The sequence below is a fragment of the Polypterus senegalus genome, chromosome 17 (genome assembly GCF_016835505.1).
Source record: "Polypterus senegalus isolate Bchr_013 chromosome 17, ASM1683550v1, whole genome shotgun sequence".
Lineage (NCBI taxonomy): Eukaryota > Metazoa > Chordata > Cladistia > Polypteriformes > Polypteridae > Polypterus > Polypterus senegalus.
The window spans coordinates 72,030,307-72,049,572 of NC_053170.1; the positions used below are offsets into that span (position 1 = coordinate 72,030,307).

General features: G+C 32.3%; 1 protein-coding gene across 1 annotated transcript in view; it reads left to right on the forward strand.

The window, feature by feature from the left end:
• Positions 1 to 228: 228 nt before the first annotated feature.
• Positions 229 to 19,266, forward strand: part of smap2 (small ArfGAP2) — a 46,020-nt gene continuing 26,982 nt past the window's right edge. Inside the window, exon 1 of the mRNA XM_039739326.1 lies at positions 229 to 331. Coding sequence (XP_039595260.1) covers positions 229 to 331 — 103 coding nt within the window. The remainder of the gene's footprint in view (positions 332 to 19,266) is intronic.

The window sequence follows — 19,266 nt, forward strand, 5'->3', positions numbered from 1 at the left end:
CCCGGTTTCCGAGTGAAAGAACAGGGACCAAAGGCATATCGTTATTGGTGTCGTTTAGACAACGCAGAGGGGATTATTGGAACGCTTCTTGTAAGAGTAAAACACTTCCTATTTGCAATAAAAAGAGGAAGGAAGCCATTTTTCCTGACAAGATACCCAGTGGGTTGCGGAAGTGAATAGCTTATTCGAACACTTCGAAAAGAGGGACAACTTTGTTTGGCACGAAACATGACGGGTAAATCCGTAAAAGATGTTGACAGATACCAGGCGGAGCTGACCGCCCTGCTGCTGGAGGAGGAGAACAAATACTGCGCTGATTGTCAGGCGAAAGGTAAGAGCCGGCTGGCAAAAGCAAGCACTGGGACTTTGTGGTGAGACTCAGGGGTCGCGTTTTTCCATCAAAGGAGACCGCGAAAGAGGACCCAAAATTAAAAGGTGTTTAACTTGCATCACTCGGATGTCTCGGAAGCACAGTTTATGCGTACGTGTGTTCATGCAGAAGCCCGTACCAAAGGTTGTATGTTCACACCTGCAGTGTAGGCAAGATGAGGGAATGGGGATTTGATAATAACACCCAAAGGCGAAAGGGGGCTGACCGAAAGAGAGAGGGTGTACTAGAATCTGTGTGAGAATATTACGGAAATGGACCAAGTGGAGTTGTGCCATAATAAGAAGGTGTCGATAGCGTTGAATGGAACTGCTGTTTTGTCAACACGAACTACAGTCAAAGTAGCCTGGCAAGCCTTGTTTAACGCACTTCATGAGCTAAAACAACTTAGGTTTCCTGTCCGAATTACCGGCTTTTTTATTTTTAGTATATTAACAGCAGTGCTTGATTTTATTGAACATTTGTTTTTAGTGGGTTCCAAGGTTGGTAACGATAAACCAGAATTATGAAATGCATGCTGTACTGTCACTAGTAAAAGTCGCAATAAGACCTGACGAAATCTTGAGTAAACTGGAGATTTGTCATTTTGTTGGTTTAACAGAACAAATCTGGTAACTTCATTATAATAGGAGTATTTTATTTCGCTAGTAATCGTGGATACCTGTTGCAGCTGTATTACCAGGTTTAACTGACATAATAGATTTAATTTGGTAAACTTTGAATTCACATAGGCTTCTCATACTCTGGGGCAGGGGTGTTGCCCTCCAGGACTGGTGTTTCACAGTGGCTGCAGGTTTTCATTTTAACCATCTTAATTAGTGACCAGTTTTTGCTGCTAATTACTTCTTTTAATTGACTTGACTCGGGCCCTTTAGTTTCTTTTTCCTTAATTAGCAGCCAAACAATAATGAGACACAAAACAAGCCACCACATCACACAATATCTGAAAATAAAGAAAGGTGGAGGTCTCAGTAAGGTTGTCCTCTCAACTCGCCAAAACACTTTTTAATGTTCTTATGAAAAACAGAAAATCAACAGTTTTGGAAATGTCAACTGTGGCAGAATGAGAGCAACAACAAGCCGTGGAATTAAATAACAAGTTTAACAGCAAGAATTGGCTTCTCATTAAGAAACTGGTTGGAGTTTGAAGCCCCAGTTTAGTTGGTCATCTGTTGGCTCGTTTCATGTTAATTTCTGTTTGGCTGCATTTTAATGAGGAAACGAGTCAATTCAGAGGACTGAATCCTTAAAAACAGGGCTATTAAAATGTGAATTAGCAGTGAAAACAGGTCACTGATTAGGAATAAGGTTAGAATGAAAACCTGTAGCCGCTGTGGCTCTCCAGGCCTGGAGTTCGACACCTGTGCTTTCGGGCATAGGGTGGGCAGCGTCGGTCCTGGAGGGCCGCAGAGACTGCAGGCCTTTGCTCCAATCCACTTTCTTAATGAGAAATCCGTTATTGCTGGTGAAGCTCATATTGCTCAAGTGACATTTTGTGGTATCGCTTATTAAGGTTCCCCTCCCTTAATTCCTTTTTTTCAGTCTTAAACAGCTGCATACATTGTTTTTAATTGTTCCTTATTAGCAAAATGAAAATGACAAAGGAGCCAGTAGTTCTCCATCTAACTTGTTTCCATTTACATCTGTGAGGATTCATCATGCAGTATTTGCTTTAATAAAATACTTAAGATAAAAATGTAACAGACTGACAATTATCTGTTTTAGGTTCCAAATCATTTGGTTGATATCCTTGGAAAGGAAAAAAAATTATGATATAAGAACCTAACATTGTAGACTAACAAGCCACGGTGGCCCTCCAGGACCGATCCTGCCCACCTCTGTACTAGAGGGTCCTGGTGATTGCATGTTTTTTGTTTCCACAAATTTCATAATTGGATGTCACTTATTACTGATAATGCCACATTGCACATTGACTTGTTAAGATTTTGAGTCTTCCATTGGTTTTTTATCTTATGAAGCTTGTTGTTAGCAATAACATGACAATGGAGGATCTGTATGTTTAGTAGTTTATCTACAATAAATGTTTTTCTAAGTGCCAGTTTTACACCCAATACTGCTAGGATAGACATTGTCCCTTCCCTCAGCAACTGTCTAACTGGAATAAGTGAAATGGACAGCTGGATAATTGATTGAGTGGTACCAGTCCAGAAAGGCTACTGGATTTAGCTGTCAAAGAACAGCACTGGAAAACCCAGTGTTAAAACAGTTGAGAAATCCCTCAGTATCAGGAAAGGTAAAAAAATATCTATCTATATCTATCTAGCTTTAATGAATGTTGGGCTTTATTACATATGTTTCCTGTTATCTTATTTTAATGCAAAGCAGCATTATTGAAAAAAATAAAGACATAAAACTTGAATTATGAATATGCCCATTCAGCCTCGCTCAAGAGTACAGCTAATCAATTCTTATTCACCTGCTTGAATATAAAGGTCCCTAAGGTATACTTAGGAAATCTCTGCAGTGTAGCTATTTCTATAAATTTACATGACGCTGCCAGTTACTACTTTCACCGTATTTACAGTTTATGTATGTGTGTGTGTGTGTGTGTGTGTGTGTATATGTATGTATATATATATATATATATGGGGGGGAAAAAAAAGTTTTCTGTAGTTTACTTGGAATCATCTACCAGCTGTGTCCTCATTTTATTGTAAAGCTTTTTATAAATAATCAATGTTTGAGCGGTATCTAAGGGTATCATTGCTTGCCTGCTTGATAAATGATAAGGAAGGTTTGGTTATGTGTCAGTATTGGCATCAACAATAGGTTATCTCAGGTGAAAAAAGGAAATCCAATTGCTGAGTAGGGTTGCAACTAATGATTATTTTGGTAGTCGACTAATCGTTCAATTTATTTTTCAATTAGTAACGATTATTTCATGCCTGACTATTTTGATGCCTGCGACCTGTGGTTGCACATCTTGTTCTGGGCTCCAGTGCATGTCTTACCTCATCTGTTCACCTGTGAATGTCACCCTGATATCTCTGCATTAACGTGATTAAAATCTATACTAATAAAAGGCAAAGCCCTCACTCACTCACTCACTCACTGACTCATCACTAATTCTCCAACTTCCCGTGTGGGTGGAAGGCTGAAATTTGGCAGGTTCATTCCTTACAGCTTCCTTACAAAAGTTGGGCAGGTTTTATATCGAAATTCTACGTGTAATGGTCATAACTGGAAGCAGTTTTTCTCCATTTACTGTAATGGAGATGAGCTTCAACGTGGGGGCGGAGTTTAGTGTGACATCATCACGCCTCCCACGTAATCACGCAGTACATAGAAAACCAGGAAGACCTAAAAAAAGCGCTGAAGAAAACATGCATTATATAATTGAGAAGGCAGCGAAACAATAAGAAGCGAGCGAAGTGACATATACAACCATATTCATGACTTCTGGTACTTCGGAAACAAAGCACGATGTAAACCTACACTTTAAATTAAGTTCATAGACAGGCTGCCGCTGGCGTTTGTAATTTAGTGCCTGCCCATATAAGGTCCGTCAGCGGCAATCCAATAGCAAACTCCCACTAAATATTCACGGGTTAAGGACTGTGTTTATGGAGAGGAAGATGAGATGGTCAGGGTGGTGTTTGGTACAAACTCAGCGAAACTGCGAGAGAAAGTTTTAAGTGCCAGGACTAAGGTAACATTAAATACAGCCATGGACATAGCACGAGATGGCACCAGCACAGCTGGGAAACCGATGCATGTACACCGAGCGGCTCACGTGAACTGACGCAGTGCACAGATAAAAAGCAACAGTTCCAAAGAGCGCTGAACAAAAACCGAATTACACAATTGAAAAGGCAGCAAAAAATATGAAGCGTTTGATACATACAAGCATACTCATAAATCCAAAACAAAGCACACGTTGGAAAAAGTCAATGTCCCACTAAAGGAAGACAGTGTAAAAAAAAAACGTGCATGCAGTGTGTCAGGTCTCAGATAAAGAAGAAGACGAGCTGTTTATTGATGCAGTAAGCGAATCGATGAATGAAACCTGTCATCTTTACAACGATTGACAAACACGGAATGTAACTTGAACACAACACATCGACAAATACGACCCTGATTGAAAGAAATAATGATAATCAAATCCTTGATGACAGCAACACTCAGTAACACTCACAAAACAAATACTGTATATTGACAGTCATGTTAACGTTATTTTTAAAATGTTCCCTTTTCTTTTCATAGCTTTTTAACACACTATCTGGCCTGATATGCGCTGGTATATATATATATATATATATATATATATATATATATATATATATATATATATATATATATATATATATATATATATATATATATATATATATATATATATATATATATATATATATATATATATATATATGTGCATATATATATATATATATATATATATGTGTATATGTGTATATATATATGCATATATATATATATATATGTATATATATATATATATATATATGTATATGCATATATATATATATATGTATATATATATATATATATATGTGCATATATATATAGTATATATATATATATATATATGTATATATGTATGTATATATATATATATATATATATGTATGTGTGTATATATATATATATATATATGTATGTGTGTATATATATATATATATATATATATGTATGTGTATATATATATGTGTGTATATATATATATATATATATATATGTATGTGAAAAAAAATTTTAAAAAAAAAAAAAAAAAAAAAAATTTTATTGAAAAAAATTATTATTATTATTTTAAAAAAATTTTTAAAAAAAATTATTTTATTTATAAAAAAAAAATATTTTTAAAAAAAAAAAATGGAAAAATAAAAATTTTATATATAATTTTTATAATATTGTATTTTATATTATATATATATTATATTATTTTTGTGTTATATATATATATAATATATAATTTTTTGTATTTAATATATATATATATTATGTGTGTTATATATATATATATTTTATATATAATATATATTTTGTTTATATATATAAATATATATATTATAATTTTTTTTTTTTTTTTTTAAAAAAATTTTAATGATTTGTAATTTTTTAAAATATAATATTTTTTTATTTATTAATATATATATTAAATTTTTTTTTATTATTATACAATATTTATTGTGGAAAAAAAAAAAAAAATATATTGAAAAAAAAAAAAAAATTATTAAAAAAAATATAATAAAAAAAAAAGTGAAAAAAAAAAATTTAGTGTGAAATTTTTAAAAAAAAAAAAAAAATTATGATGGTTAAAAAAAAAAAATTAAATTTAATATATATGGGGGAAAAAAAAAAAATAAAAAAAAATTTTTTATAAAAAAAAAAAAAAAAATAAAAAAATTTTTAAAAATAAAATTAGTGGATAATATTAAAATATTTTGATGGGTGTTTAAAATTTTTAATTATTTTTTTTTTTTTTTTTTATAATATATATATATATTTTTTTTTTAAAAAAAATTAAATAAATGATGTGTGAAAAATAAAAAATGTTTGGAAAAAATTAAAAAAAAAAATAAAAAAAAATAAAAATGATGTGGTTATATAAAAAAAAAAAATTTAAAAAAAATTAATATATTAAAAAAAAAAAAAAAATTTTGATGTGAAAAAAAAAAAAAATGATTGAGTGGAAAAAAAAAAAAAAAAAAAAATGTGTATATTAAAATTTAATATAATAATATATATTATTATAATTTTTAATAAAAAATATATTTATGATTTAATATAATATATAATATATATTATATATAAATTTTATAAATTATTTTTTGTGTTTTAAATAAAAAAAAATATTATAAAATATATTAGTGTGTTTTAAAAATTATATTGATGTGTGTAAATTATTAAAAATTTAAAAAAAATAATTTTTTAATATTATTAAAATATTATTAATAGTATGTAATATTAAAATTATTATTAATTTTAAAAATATTAAAGTGTTATATTAAATAAAATAATAATTTTTGGAAATTAAAATAATAATTTTAAAATTTTTGTAATTTTAAAATTATTATTAGTATTGTGAATAAAATTATATAGAGGGATTAATATAAAAAAATTATTTGAAAAAAAATAAATTATATAAAAATTGTGTATATAAAAAAATTAGATGTGAAAAAAAAAAAATAATATGTATGTGATATTATAAAAAAAAAAAATAGTGTGAGGGATTTAAAAAAAAAATTATTGATGTGGATATTATAATTAATATAAAAATTTTTGAAAAAATAAAAATAATTATTTAAAAAAAAAAATATATTAAAAAAAAAATATATTAAAAAAAAAATTTTGTGGAAAATTATTAAAAAAAAAAAAAAAAAAAAAAAATGTTGAAAAAAATTATTTTTATATATATATATATTTTTTTATATATATATATATTATTATGTTTTTATATATATTTTAAAAAATTATTTTATAAAAATTTTAAATTTTATTTTAAATATATATATATATATAATTTTTTTATATATATATATATATATAATTTTATTTTTTTTTTTTTTTTTTTTTTTTTTTTTTTTTTTTTTTTTTATTTAAAAAAAAAAAAAAAAAAAAAAAATTTTTTTTTTTTTTTTTTTTTTTTTTTTTTTTATATATTATTTTATTATTTTAATATTATTTTATTATATAATTTTGTGTTATATATAAATTTTTATATTTTATTTGGGAAAAATTTATATATATATATATTATTTTTTATTTAATATAATATATATTATGGTTTTAAATATATATAATTTTGGATATAAAATATTATATAATATATTATTAAATTTTTATAATATTATTATTATATTATTAAATTTTATATTTATTTAATTTTTATATTATTATTATTATTATTATTATTATATATTTATTTTATTTTTTATATATATATATAAAAATATATATATATTATTTTATATAGTAGTGGAAAAAAAAATAATTAAAAAAAAAATATATTAAAAAAAATTATTAAAATTTAAAAAAATTAGTGTGTTAAAAAAAATAATTTTTTTTAAAAAAATATTTTTTAAAAAAAATTATTTTTTTTTAAAAAAAATTATTATTATTTTAATATAAATATTTTTAATAATATATTATTTTATAAAAAAAAAGGGTTTTGGATTAAAATTTTTATTATATTATTATTGGGGAAATAATATAATATATATATATGTATGTGTTTTAAAAATATATATATATATATATGATGTGTGTATATATATATATATATATATTATGTGGATTTAAAAAATTTTTTAAAATATATATTATGTTTTTTATTATTAATATATATTATTGTGTTATAATAATAATAATAATGTTGGGATAAAATTATAATATTATTATTTTATTATTATTAAAAATAAATATTATTTTGTTTATAAAAATTTTTTTTGTATGGGGTAAATATTATTATATAATATGTGGAAAATATTTAATATGTTTTTAAAATTAATTTTTAAAATAGTAGGGTTTTTTTAAATAAATTATGTTTATATTATTATTTAGTTGAATATATTAAATATGTATAAAATATTATGTTTTATATATATATATATGATGTGTGATAATTTAAAAATATATTTTTTATATATATATATAATGTGTATATATATATATATATATATATATATATTATGTGTGTGTTATATATATATAAATATAATATGTATGTTTTATATATAATATATATTAGTATGTGTGTAAAATTTTTTATAATATATATATTTTGTGTATATATATATATATATTTGTTTATATATATATTATTTTAAATATTATATATTTTGGTTTATATAAAATATAGAGTTTATTATTATTATATTATATTAATATGTATTTAAAAATTATATAATATTAAATTTTTTTAAAAAAAAATAAATAATAGTTTTTGGGAATTTAAAATTATTATTGGGGATAAAATAAAAAATTTTTGAGGTGGATAAATTTTTTTTAAAAAATTGATTGGATTAAATTTAAAAATATATTTTTTTTAATTTTATTATTAAATTTTGTTGGGGAATAAATTTTTAAAAATTTTGGGGGGAATTATATTTTAAAAAATATTTATATAATTTTATTTGTATTAAAATTTTATATGAGGGGTAATTTAAAAAAATGATTTGAAAATAAATTTTTTTAAAGGGGAAATTTAATAAGTATTGGGTATTAAAAATTTAAAAAAAATTTATTGGAAATAAATTTAAAAATGGGTGTATATTTATAAGGGGTTTTTTAAAAATTATTTTTTAAAATTAATTAATTTTAAAAATAATAAATTAGGTGTTAAAAAAAATGGTAAAAAATAATTTTAAAAATTAATAGAGGTTTAAATTTTTAAAAAGTGTTAATTTTAAATTTTATATATTAAATGATTTGAATTTTTATTTTGTTGAAAAATTAAAATTTATAGTTTTTTAAAATTTATAATAGTATTATTAAAATTTTTTTTTAAAAAAAGTTTTAATTGGGTTTTTTTAAAATTTTAAAGTTAATTTGAAAAAAAATTTTTTTTGTTAAAATAAAAAGACAAAAAAAAACCCCCTTACAACTAAAATTAAATTCCCACAAGATTTTTTAAAGAACTCAGGAATTAGGCGTAAAAATAAGAGCAAAAAAATGATTATTTTGTAAAAAACCCCCCTCATTAATTCCCGGTTTTGAAAAAAATTTTTTTTATTTGCCCGAAATTTTGGGGGCCAAAAACCCCGGGGGTAATTAACCCCGTCTTTTTATATACTGTATTATTGTTATTAATGGCCTGGGTATATGAAGCGCTGGTAACACAATAAACTACAGATCCCATAATGCAGCGCTCAGCTGCCTTGTTAACACTTACCGAAAGTTAATCAAGTTATTGCGGTTAGCTCACACGATGCTGAAGAGAAAAGTTGATTCTGAAAATAGAGCCTTTAAAACCGATGGGAGGCTGAGTATATGTTTACTAAACCCGTGGTGTCTCATTTGTGGAGCTAATGTGGCTGTAATTACAGAATTTAATCTAAGACGGCACTATGAGACAAAACATCAGGTTAACCTGAATGCAATGCAGAAGATACAGAAAGCAGCATAATTAAATAAGAATCTGACACTTCAGCGGACGTTTAACCCGTGCACAATCACAAAGTGATTTCAAGTGAAGCTGCTTTTATGGGAGACACAAATGCACCAGTGCACCTTGCCTCACTTTCCTGTTGCCAAGTAATGTTAAACCAAGTCGTCACTACGGTGTTCCCAACACGCACTTTGCTGATAAACTGAGCGCACTGAGTTTGCACGGCGCTTTGGTGACTTGAACAAAAAAAGTCCGTCTACATGCGGCTCGAACCTTGTGCATGTTTGGTAGCACATATCTGTGTGAGAAGCTCTTCTCAGTGATAAAGACTAACAAAACAGCACACAGGAGTCGCCTCACTGATGAGCACCTGCAATCCATCCTGAGAATCTCCACAACACAGAACCTCACACCAAACAGAAACGAACCTGTGGCCAAAAAAGATGCCAGCGCCCAGCTCTAAAATGACATATGAGCAAAGAAACTGAATGATTTGATTTGTTATTGCTGAAAAGAACACATTTCATTTATATTTCTAGGTTTTGTTATGCAGCATGTTCATATTTGAATTTGTATCATTTTGACAGGATATATTTTTATGGAGAGCAAAATCTTTTGGGATATTTAAAATCTAAGTTTATTTTTATATAAAATTACATAAGAGTAAAGAAATGTGAATGTTTGTTCTTTTAACGCTTACTTTATTTCTAACTTGTATAATTTAGACAGGATAAATTTTATGGAGAGCAAAATATTATAAGTTGTTTAAGGTTTGAGTTGATTTATTCACTAATAATATTCCTGTCTGTTTTACCATTCCTACCAAAGATATTTCTGTCGACTAAATAAAAATTCCTTCTATTTAAAATTTAAATAGAACTTGAACAAATACGATAGTTCATAATATCCACGCAGACTTGCAACGTAAGAGCGGAGTTATCCGTTTTAACAAGCAGCGTATTGCACTGATACTGAAATAGCTGTGTGTGTATATATGTAGATATGTATGTATATGTATATATATGTTTATATATATATATATATATGTGTGTGTGTGTGTGTGTGTGTGTGTGTATGTATGTATGTATGTATATATATATATGTATTTGTGTGTGTATATGTATGTGTATATATGTAGATATATATATGTATATATATGTGTATATGTATAGATATGTATATATATATGTTTATGTGTGTGTAAATATATATATATATATATATATATATATATGACAACAACACTCATCACTCACAACAGTGACAAAACAATTACATTGACAATCATGTTACGTTATTTTCAAAATGTTTCCTTTTCTTTTTCATTGCTTCTTTAACACACTACTTCTCCGCTGCGAAGCGCGGGTATTTTGCTAGTTGATAATAATCAAATTAAAATAACAAGCAGTGAAACATGTGAATTTGAAAATAATCAGATATTTTTATATTAGTATGACCATCATAATAAAAAAGAAATACATTAAACAATACAAACTAAAGTGCACGTAGTCTTTAAACAAAAAAGTGTATTTAACTTAACCAAAAAAGACATTGTTAAAACTGAAAAGTTTTTCATATTTTAGTAATAAATGACAAAATGTAAACTATATAATGTGCAAAGATCAAATAAACACTTTCACAAAAGGTTCAAGGACGATACAATAGCTTCTGTTGTACAGCGGTAGGAATTTCTGACATATAATCAAGAGTCCCCAGGTTCGATCCTGACTGCTTCGTATATTTACCGTTTTGAGTAGTGAGTTGCTGTTATTGTTAATATTATACAATAAACACATACATTTGATTTGCGTCTGTAACAGCCACTGTAAATGTATAGTACTTGTAAAAGTTGCCGTTTATTTTTTTCACTTTTATTCTCTGTCACGATCACGATACATACTAAGGCCAACCCCCCCCCCCGGGATCTGAAGCTGTTACTTTTTATCTGAAACTGGGAATAACTGTAGATGTGAGTGGTGTTTTGAGACAGTCGAACTGGAAATTCTCAGATCTGGATGGATAAAAACTGACACCCAAACGTTGGCGAATCTGCCTTATTCGTATCTCATGATCACTTGATTTTTTTTTTTTTTTTATTTAATTTAATTGAGTGTTCCTGCTTATGCTGAATTAGTATGTGCCTTATGGCCCGTGATGTCAAAGCCCCACTGACAAAAAAAAACTGAGACATAGGTATACACTCACCTAAAGGATTATTAGGAACACTATACTAATACGGTGTTTGACCCCCTTTCACCTTTAGAACTGCCTTAATTCTACGTGGCATTGATTCAACAAGGTGCTGAAAGCATTCTTTAGAAATGTTGGCCCGTATTGATAGGATTAGCATCTTGCAGTTGATGGAGATTTGTGGGATGCCCATCCAGGGCACGAAGCTCCCGTTCCACCACATCCCAAAGATGCTCTATTGGGTTGGGATTTGGTGACTGTGGGGGCCATTTTAGTACAGTGAACTCATTGTCATGTTCAAGAAACCAATCTGAAATGATTCGAGCTTTGTGACATGGTGCATTATCCTGCTGGAAGTAGCCATCAGAGGATGGGTACATGGTGGTCATGAAGGGATGGACATGGTCAGAAACAATGCTCAGGTAGCCCATGGCATTTAAACGATGCCCAATTGGCACTAAGGGGCCTAAAGTGTGCCAAGAAAACATCCCCCACACCATTACACCACCACCACCAGCCTGCACAGTGGTAACAAGGCATGATGGATCCATGTTCTCATTTTGTTTACGCCAAATTCTGACTCTAACATTTGAATGTCTCAACAGAAATCGAGACTCATCAGACCAGGCCACATTTTTCCAGTCTTCAACTGTCTAATTTTGGTGAGGTTGTGCAAATTGTAGCCTCTTTTTCCTATTTGTAGTGGAGATGAGTGGTACCCGGTGGGGTCTTCTACTGTTGTAGCCCATCTGCCTCAAGGTTGTGCGTGTTGTGGCTTCACAAATGCTTTGCTGCATTACTCGGTTGTAACGAGTGGTTATTTCAGTTAAAGTTGCTCTTCTATTAGCTTGAATCAGTCGGCCCATTCTCCTCTGACCTCTAGCATCAACAAGGCATTTTCGCCCACAGGACCACCGCATACTGAATGTTTTTCCCTTTTCACACCATTCTTTGTAAACCCTAGAAATGGTTGTGCGTGAAAATCCCAGTAACTGAGCAGTTTGTGAATTACTCAGACTGGCCCGTCTGGCACCAACAACCATGCCAAGCTCAAAATTGCTTAAATCACCTTTCTTTCCCATTCTGACATTCAGTTTGGAGTTCAGGAGATTGTCTTGACCAGGACCACACCCCTAAATGCATTGAAGCAACTGCCATGTGATTGGTTGATTAGATAATTGCATTAATGAGAAATTGAACAGGTGTTCCTAATAATCCTTTAGGTGAGTGTATATGATATTTGGAATTATTTATTTTATGACCTTATAGTACATTTCAGAAAACATTGTGGCATGGATGAAACATTATTCATATTCATTTGTGTACCTTCTTGCGGTTGTAATCAGTGACCATGTTCCATAAACCCCCCCGTTCCCCAAAAACCCCGACCGTCTGCACAAGACTCCAGGACATACAGAGGAAAGAATGTTCCTCTGCAGGGTGAGCCACGAACGCTCTTCTTTTCTCAGTTAAGAGTATTCTCAGTATATGTGCTTTGAACGCCACCAGGTCAAGCTTGTTCTAGCCCAAGCAACTGGCCACCTGGGTGTTCCTGCTGGCACTGAATAAGCTCACGCCTTTTGTTGTTGGCACGCAGCACCGGGGGGTGAGAAAAAAGAAAGACAAATATATGTGACATTTTGAAGAAATCATTGTATGACCTGAATAGTACCAATCAGAAAACATCATCGGACTAATGCAATATTATTTGAAAATGAGCAGATCGGGTGTAAATTTTGTAAAAGTTAGCTTTTTTTACTTTCACTTTCTCAGTCTCGTTCACGCTCTCCCTCTCCTCCTGATCTGACCCTAACTGACTAATAATGCCAGCATAAATTCTTAAGAGACGGTGGCATCAGAGCTCCAGGATGCTTGCGTTTCAGATGCTCATGCATCGAGGTGGTGCTGCTGTGAAAAGAAATCTCCACTTTGCATAATCTGCATTCAGTTGTTTTTTTTTTCTTTTTCGGAGAAGTGCTCCCACACTTTAGAAAGTTTCTGTCTCAATTTTTTTCCATCTCCTTCCCCCTCCTCTATCTGACTCGCCATTGCAAACGTTTATCTTCCTGTACATTCTTTTTCTCCTCAGACGTTGTTCTTCGTTGGTAGGACTGTGTGTAGTCTTGATAAACAATAACAAACAATACTGCCCCCAGACATTCAAGTAGTGATTGCAGTTACAAAAACCAATGTGGTTCTTTGTGACTGGAGCCTCTATTGAAGGTTCTGTTTATGACGAGTCAACAATAAAAAATCTGTGTCGACGATTTTTTGTAGTCGAAGTCATTGATTACGTTGACTAATTGTTGCAGCCCTATTTCTGAGTGAATGAATGCTGTATCTTTGTGAAAAATACTTCAATACTCTACTGCATTGATTTTTTCCCCTCATTTAACTACTTGATTTTATAATGCCCTGTAGTTTTGTCATTGCCATTTAAGTATGCCCACATAATTTGCTATAAATATGAAAAGGCATTTACATTAGGCGATATATAAAGTTAACAGAAATTAAGCATTAAGTTTTTGTGTAGTTCAGAGTTGGTGCTTTGTACATTACCTTTGGCAGTGATTATGAGTCTTCATGTTCTGTGAGTTTTGCAAGCTCTGTTTTGATAATTTTAGCTGATGTTCACTATGTTTTTTTTTTTCCTTTATCAGTGTTTGTCAAGGTGAAGAGTAGCTTTTGTGTATTGCAGAAATTAATTCACTTTTACACAATTTAAACAATTTCATTCATCAGTTACTCTTTTTAGTTTGTTTTTAACCAGTTAATGATGCAAATTAAATCTTACAATATCGAATGTTACAAACCTAACAATGTGATTCTCAGACAATCCAGTTTTAAAAGCGTATTGTTACAAAACACTTCAAAGAATGTGTTTAAATATCCTAAATTATCTTGGAATTCACTAATTTAGAGGTACAAATATAATAATGTTTGATTTTTTTTTTTTTTTAGTAAGCAGTATTTTTCAATTACTCGAGAATATGTCAGATAATACCTTTTGTAATGTACACATGGTAAGATAAATTAGGTAGTCAATGTTGATATTATATATAATTCACTAAGGCAAGACAACCATGGAAAGCAAGCCGGAAGGGGCGTGGATTCACTAAGCCGCCGACAAGTAAGACGCCTATGGCGCACGCAGGAAGGAGCCAGAGAAAAACCGGCATCATTTATATTCACCACTTTGAATTTTCATTCAGCCACTTTGACTGTTCATAGAGGCATGTTTCTCGCGGAGGTGAATCGCCATATGCAGCATGTAAAACGGATTGCGAAGGGTATCCCATGGGATCCTTAAAACGATCCTTTACAACTGAGGTTAAAACACAATGAAGTAAGCAGTCTTTAAAACCGAAGTTTTCGGTTACAATGCACGACCGCGTGCACCATGGCAAACTGTTTTACACGCTACATACAGCAATTCGCATCCGCGACAAACATGCGTCTTCTTAGATGCTTCTGCAGGAACACGAAAGACGTTTCCCTGCCCACCAACACTCCTTTTTCACCGGCCCGCGTCTACCCACGCTCTCTAGGCATTCACACTGCCTGCCCATGTGCCCGGACGCAAAAACTCACCGACCACCCAGTTAGTCCCTTTCATCTGTGCTAGGAGTCCACATGCACGTCTGAGCCACGTTGACTTTTCATTATTCTTTTCGGTTTCGACACCCGACCACATCCACCATGAAAAACCATGCGAAGGGAACAACGAAGCCCCACCTCGCTACTACTGTGGTCGGGTGTATTGGTGGATTATATATAGAAAAGCAGCCACAACCGCATGGAGCAATGAAAAGTCTACGTGAGCCACAGGTGCATCTGGACTGTGCAAACATGACAACGACTCAAATACCGAGTTGGAAGTGGGCACATGAGCAGGCAGTGCATACTGAACGCAAAATTCAGTCACGGACGATTGTGTGTTGGTTCGTTCCGTGCATTGTTAGGCCGGAGTTATACTTCACGCGACGCGATGCATGCTGCAGCGGACGCTCCTGCTACGCAAGCGTTGTAGTGTTCATACTTACGCACGTACTTTACGCAAATCTGGAGGAATCCACCAGGTGGCAGTGCGAGATATTATCACGGTGAGAACATGTTTGGCTTCTCTGTGTTGTGAATTGCCTAGAACACCTATTAAATACCGCAATATCTCTGAAAAGGATGTTTATTGATTAAATCCATCAATCCAGGGATGTGTCCATTCGAGGAAGCATTGGGCACGAGTGAGAAACAGTCCCTTGACGAGGCCTCGGCTCATCGCAAGGTGAATACAAGCACACACATACACTAGTGTCATTTTAGCTGCACCAAATCCCCAAATCTGTATATCTTTGGAAGGAAACCGGAGCACAGTGTGGAATATAAGCAGGAAATACCAGCAACGTAACTCCCTGGGAGACAGCAGTGCTATCGCTCCACCACCGTGACACCCCCATGTGTGTAATTATTTCCCCATGTGTGTAATTAACAGTATTCATTATTTAAACGAAATTATATGTAAAATGTAACATACACACTTTAATGCATTTCATCATGAAAGTGATATCAAGTATAAATCTAAAGATTATAAATGTGCAGAGAGTTGGAATATCATACATTTAATTTGTTCTGTGTGGGGATCTATTGCTGCTTTCCGCTGCTGTCAGGTCCAAGAGGCTCGTAGCGATTAAAAACTGGGATGATGTTTACAACGGTCTGCTTTAATGATAAAGTAAACTACGAGGTTAAAGTGGACATTTCGAGATTAAAGCAGAAATTTCCACTTTAATCACAAAATACACATTTTCACCGTGTCCTTTATTTTTTTTCTCAGTGGGTCAAATATAATGCTATACATTATGTTGCTGCTGTTAAGTTGCAAAAATAAAGACGGCACAACAGATGGTATGTGAGACTTTTAAAGTTTATCGTGTTGTTACGTTCAGGAACTATCTACATGTGACAGAAAGCTTCTATGCAGATCCTACGGGATGAATGCTTCGATGTGGTGAAGCAAAATGCCGACATACAGATGCATTTGTGGTGCTTTTATATTCAAGCGTCGCATATTCCCGATCGTAATGACACGATACATTTTAAAAGTCTCACATACCTTTTGTCTATTTTTTTTTTTTTTGCAACTTCACATAGGCAACATAATGTATAGCGCTGTATTTGAGCCACTGAGAAAAAAATAAGACACGGTGAAAACATGTATTTTGTGATTAAAGTGGAAATTTCGGCTTTAATCTCGAAATGTCCACTTTAACCTCGTAGTTTACTTTATTATTAAAGCAGACCATCGTAAATGTCATCCCAGTTTTTAATCGCTATGAGCTTCTTGGACCTGACAGCAGGTAAAGTAAAAAAAATTAAAAATAGACGGCACAAAAGATGGTATGTGAGACTTTTAAAATGTATCGTGTCATTATGATCGGGAATATGTGACGCTTGAATATAAAAGCACCACAAATGCATCTGTATGTCGGCATTTTGCTTCACCTTTTTGAATCATTCATCAAACAGCAAAGCATGCACATCGATCTCCGAAGGATCTCCATAGAGGCTTGCTGTCACATGTAGATAGTAAACAGAGACTGACGTCACGTTCCGACTTTTAGCACACTGCGCCCCCCCCCGACTTTTTGCTAGTACTGCAACTCGCGCACGCATCGCGCTAATTTCTGAGGACCTGCTCAGAGGACGCGTGAAATGAACGCTGGGAACGCGTGGCAGTCATGATAGGGGCATGTATGCGTTCTGAGCGTGAAGTATAAATCGGCCCTTACAGTGTTGCTTTTCTTGCTGATTTATTACATTACCGATTTTTCAAATGTTAATTTTCTTCCTGTGCTTCAAAATCATTAAAAAACCGGCCTGATTATGCGGCGTATGGTACGCCGCGGGTTGGCTAGTCCTTTATAAAGCCTATACTGAGATCCGCTGAAGAATGTATCATTTCTTGATATCCATCATATATTAAAATTCAAGCATTTCATTGTGTATTGTTATTTATAAATGCCAATACTAGTTGTCTTAAATGATAGTTGGGTAATTTCTTGATGGGTATATCAGTATTTCAAATCTGCTGTTACTGTTGTGGCAGTGTGGTGTAGTGATTAATGCTTTGGACATCCAACCCTGAGGTTGTGGATTCAAATCTTGTTATTAACACGGTGATCAACAGCAGGTCACTTCACCTGTCTGTGCCCTAACTGGAGAAATGGAACCAGTTATCTTGAATTTTGCAAGTTGCCATGAACAAAGGTGTCATCCATATAAGTAAATGTATTGTAATATAAAACATATAACTACTTTTTCAACTCATATGTGCATGGATCAAACTAATGTGTACCAGTCCAGAAGCTTCAGTTTGTATCAACAACATTGTTTCAGATTACTTTAAACTAGAACTTCGTACTAGACAAAGATGTCCCCTGTGACCACTGCTACTTGCAATCTCCATTGAGCCATTGGCAGCTCACTTCCAAAATGCTTCTGAGATAAAGGAGATTATCAAAGAAGGACATGAAGAGAACATATCACTATTTATAGATGATGTGGATCTGAAATATACATATAGTACCATAAAATACTGTACCTGCAGTCCTAACAGTACTAGCATAATTTCAAAAGATATCTGGACTCAAAATTAATTTAAATAAAAGTGTGCTCTTTCCAGTGAACTCCCAAGCACACAATATTAGATTTGACACCTTCCCTTTTATCATCACAGATCAGTTTAAATACCTAAGGTTACACATTACAAATAACCATAAAGGTCTTTTTCAACAAAAATTTTCTTTCTGCATGTAAAAACTTAAGCAAGACTTGCATAGATGGTCTACCCTTCATTTCACTTTAGCAGAGAGAATTAACACTGTCAAGATAAATTCAAGATAAATTCACAATTCAGTTTTGTGCTTTAAATGGACAGATGCACTGTTGAAATAAGCCATTATTATATAATAATAATAATAAGTAAACCTCGTATGAAGAAAAATTTTGCACAGCGTTTTTCCTTGCCCAGACGTGGGTCACTGGGGCCCCCCCGGAGCCAGACTTGGAGGTGGGGCTTGATGGCGAGCGCCTGGTGGCCGGGCCTGCACCCATGGGGCTCGGCCGGGCACAGCCCAAAGCGGCAACGTGGGTCCCCCTTCCCATGGGCTCACCACCTATGGGAGGGGCCAAGGAGGTCGGGTGCTGTGCGAGTTGGGTGGTGGCTGAAGGTGGTGACCTTGGTGGTCCGATCCTAGAGTACAGAAGCTGGCTCTTGGGACGTGGAATGTCACCTCTGTGAAGGGGAAGGAGCATTGAGCTAGTGCGCGAGGTCGAGAGTTTCCGGCTAGATATAGTTTGGCTCACCTTGACGCACAGCTTGGACTCTGAAACCAATCTCCTTAAGAGGTATTGGACTCTGTACCACTCTGGAGTTGCCCCCATTGAGAGGCGCCAAGTGGGTGTGGGCATACTTATTGCCTCCCGACTTGGAACCTTTTCATTGGGGGTTTACCCCGGTTGACGAGAGGGTAACCTCCCTCCACCTTTGGGTGGCGGGACGGGTCCTAACTGTTGTTTGTGCGTATGTTCCGAACAGCAGTCT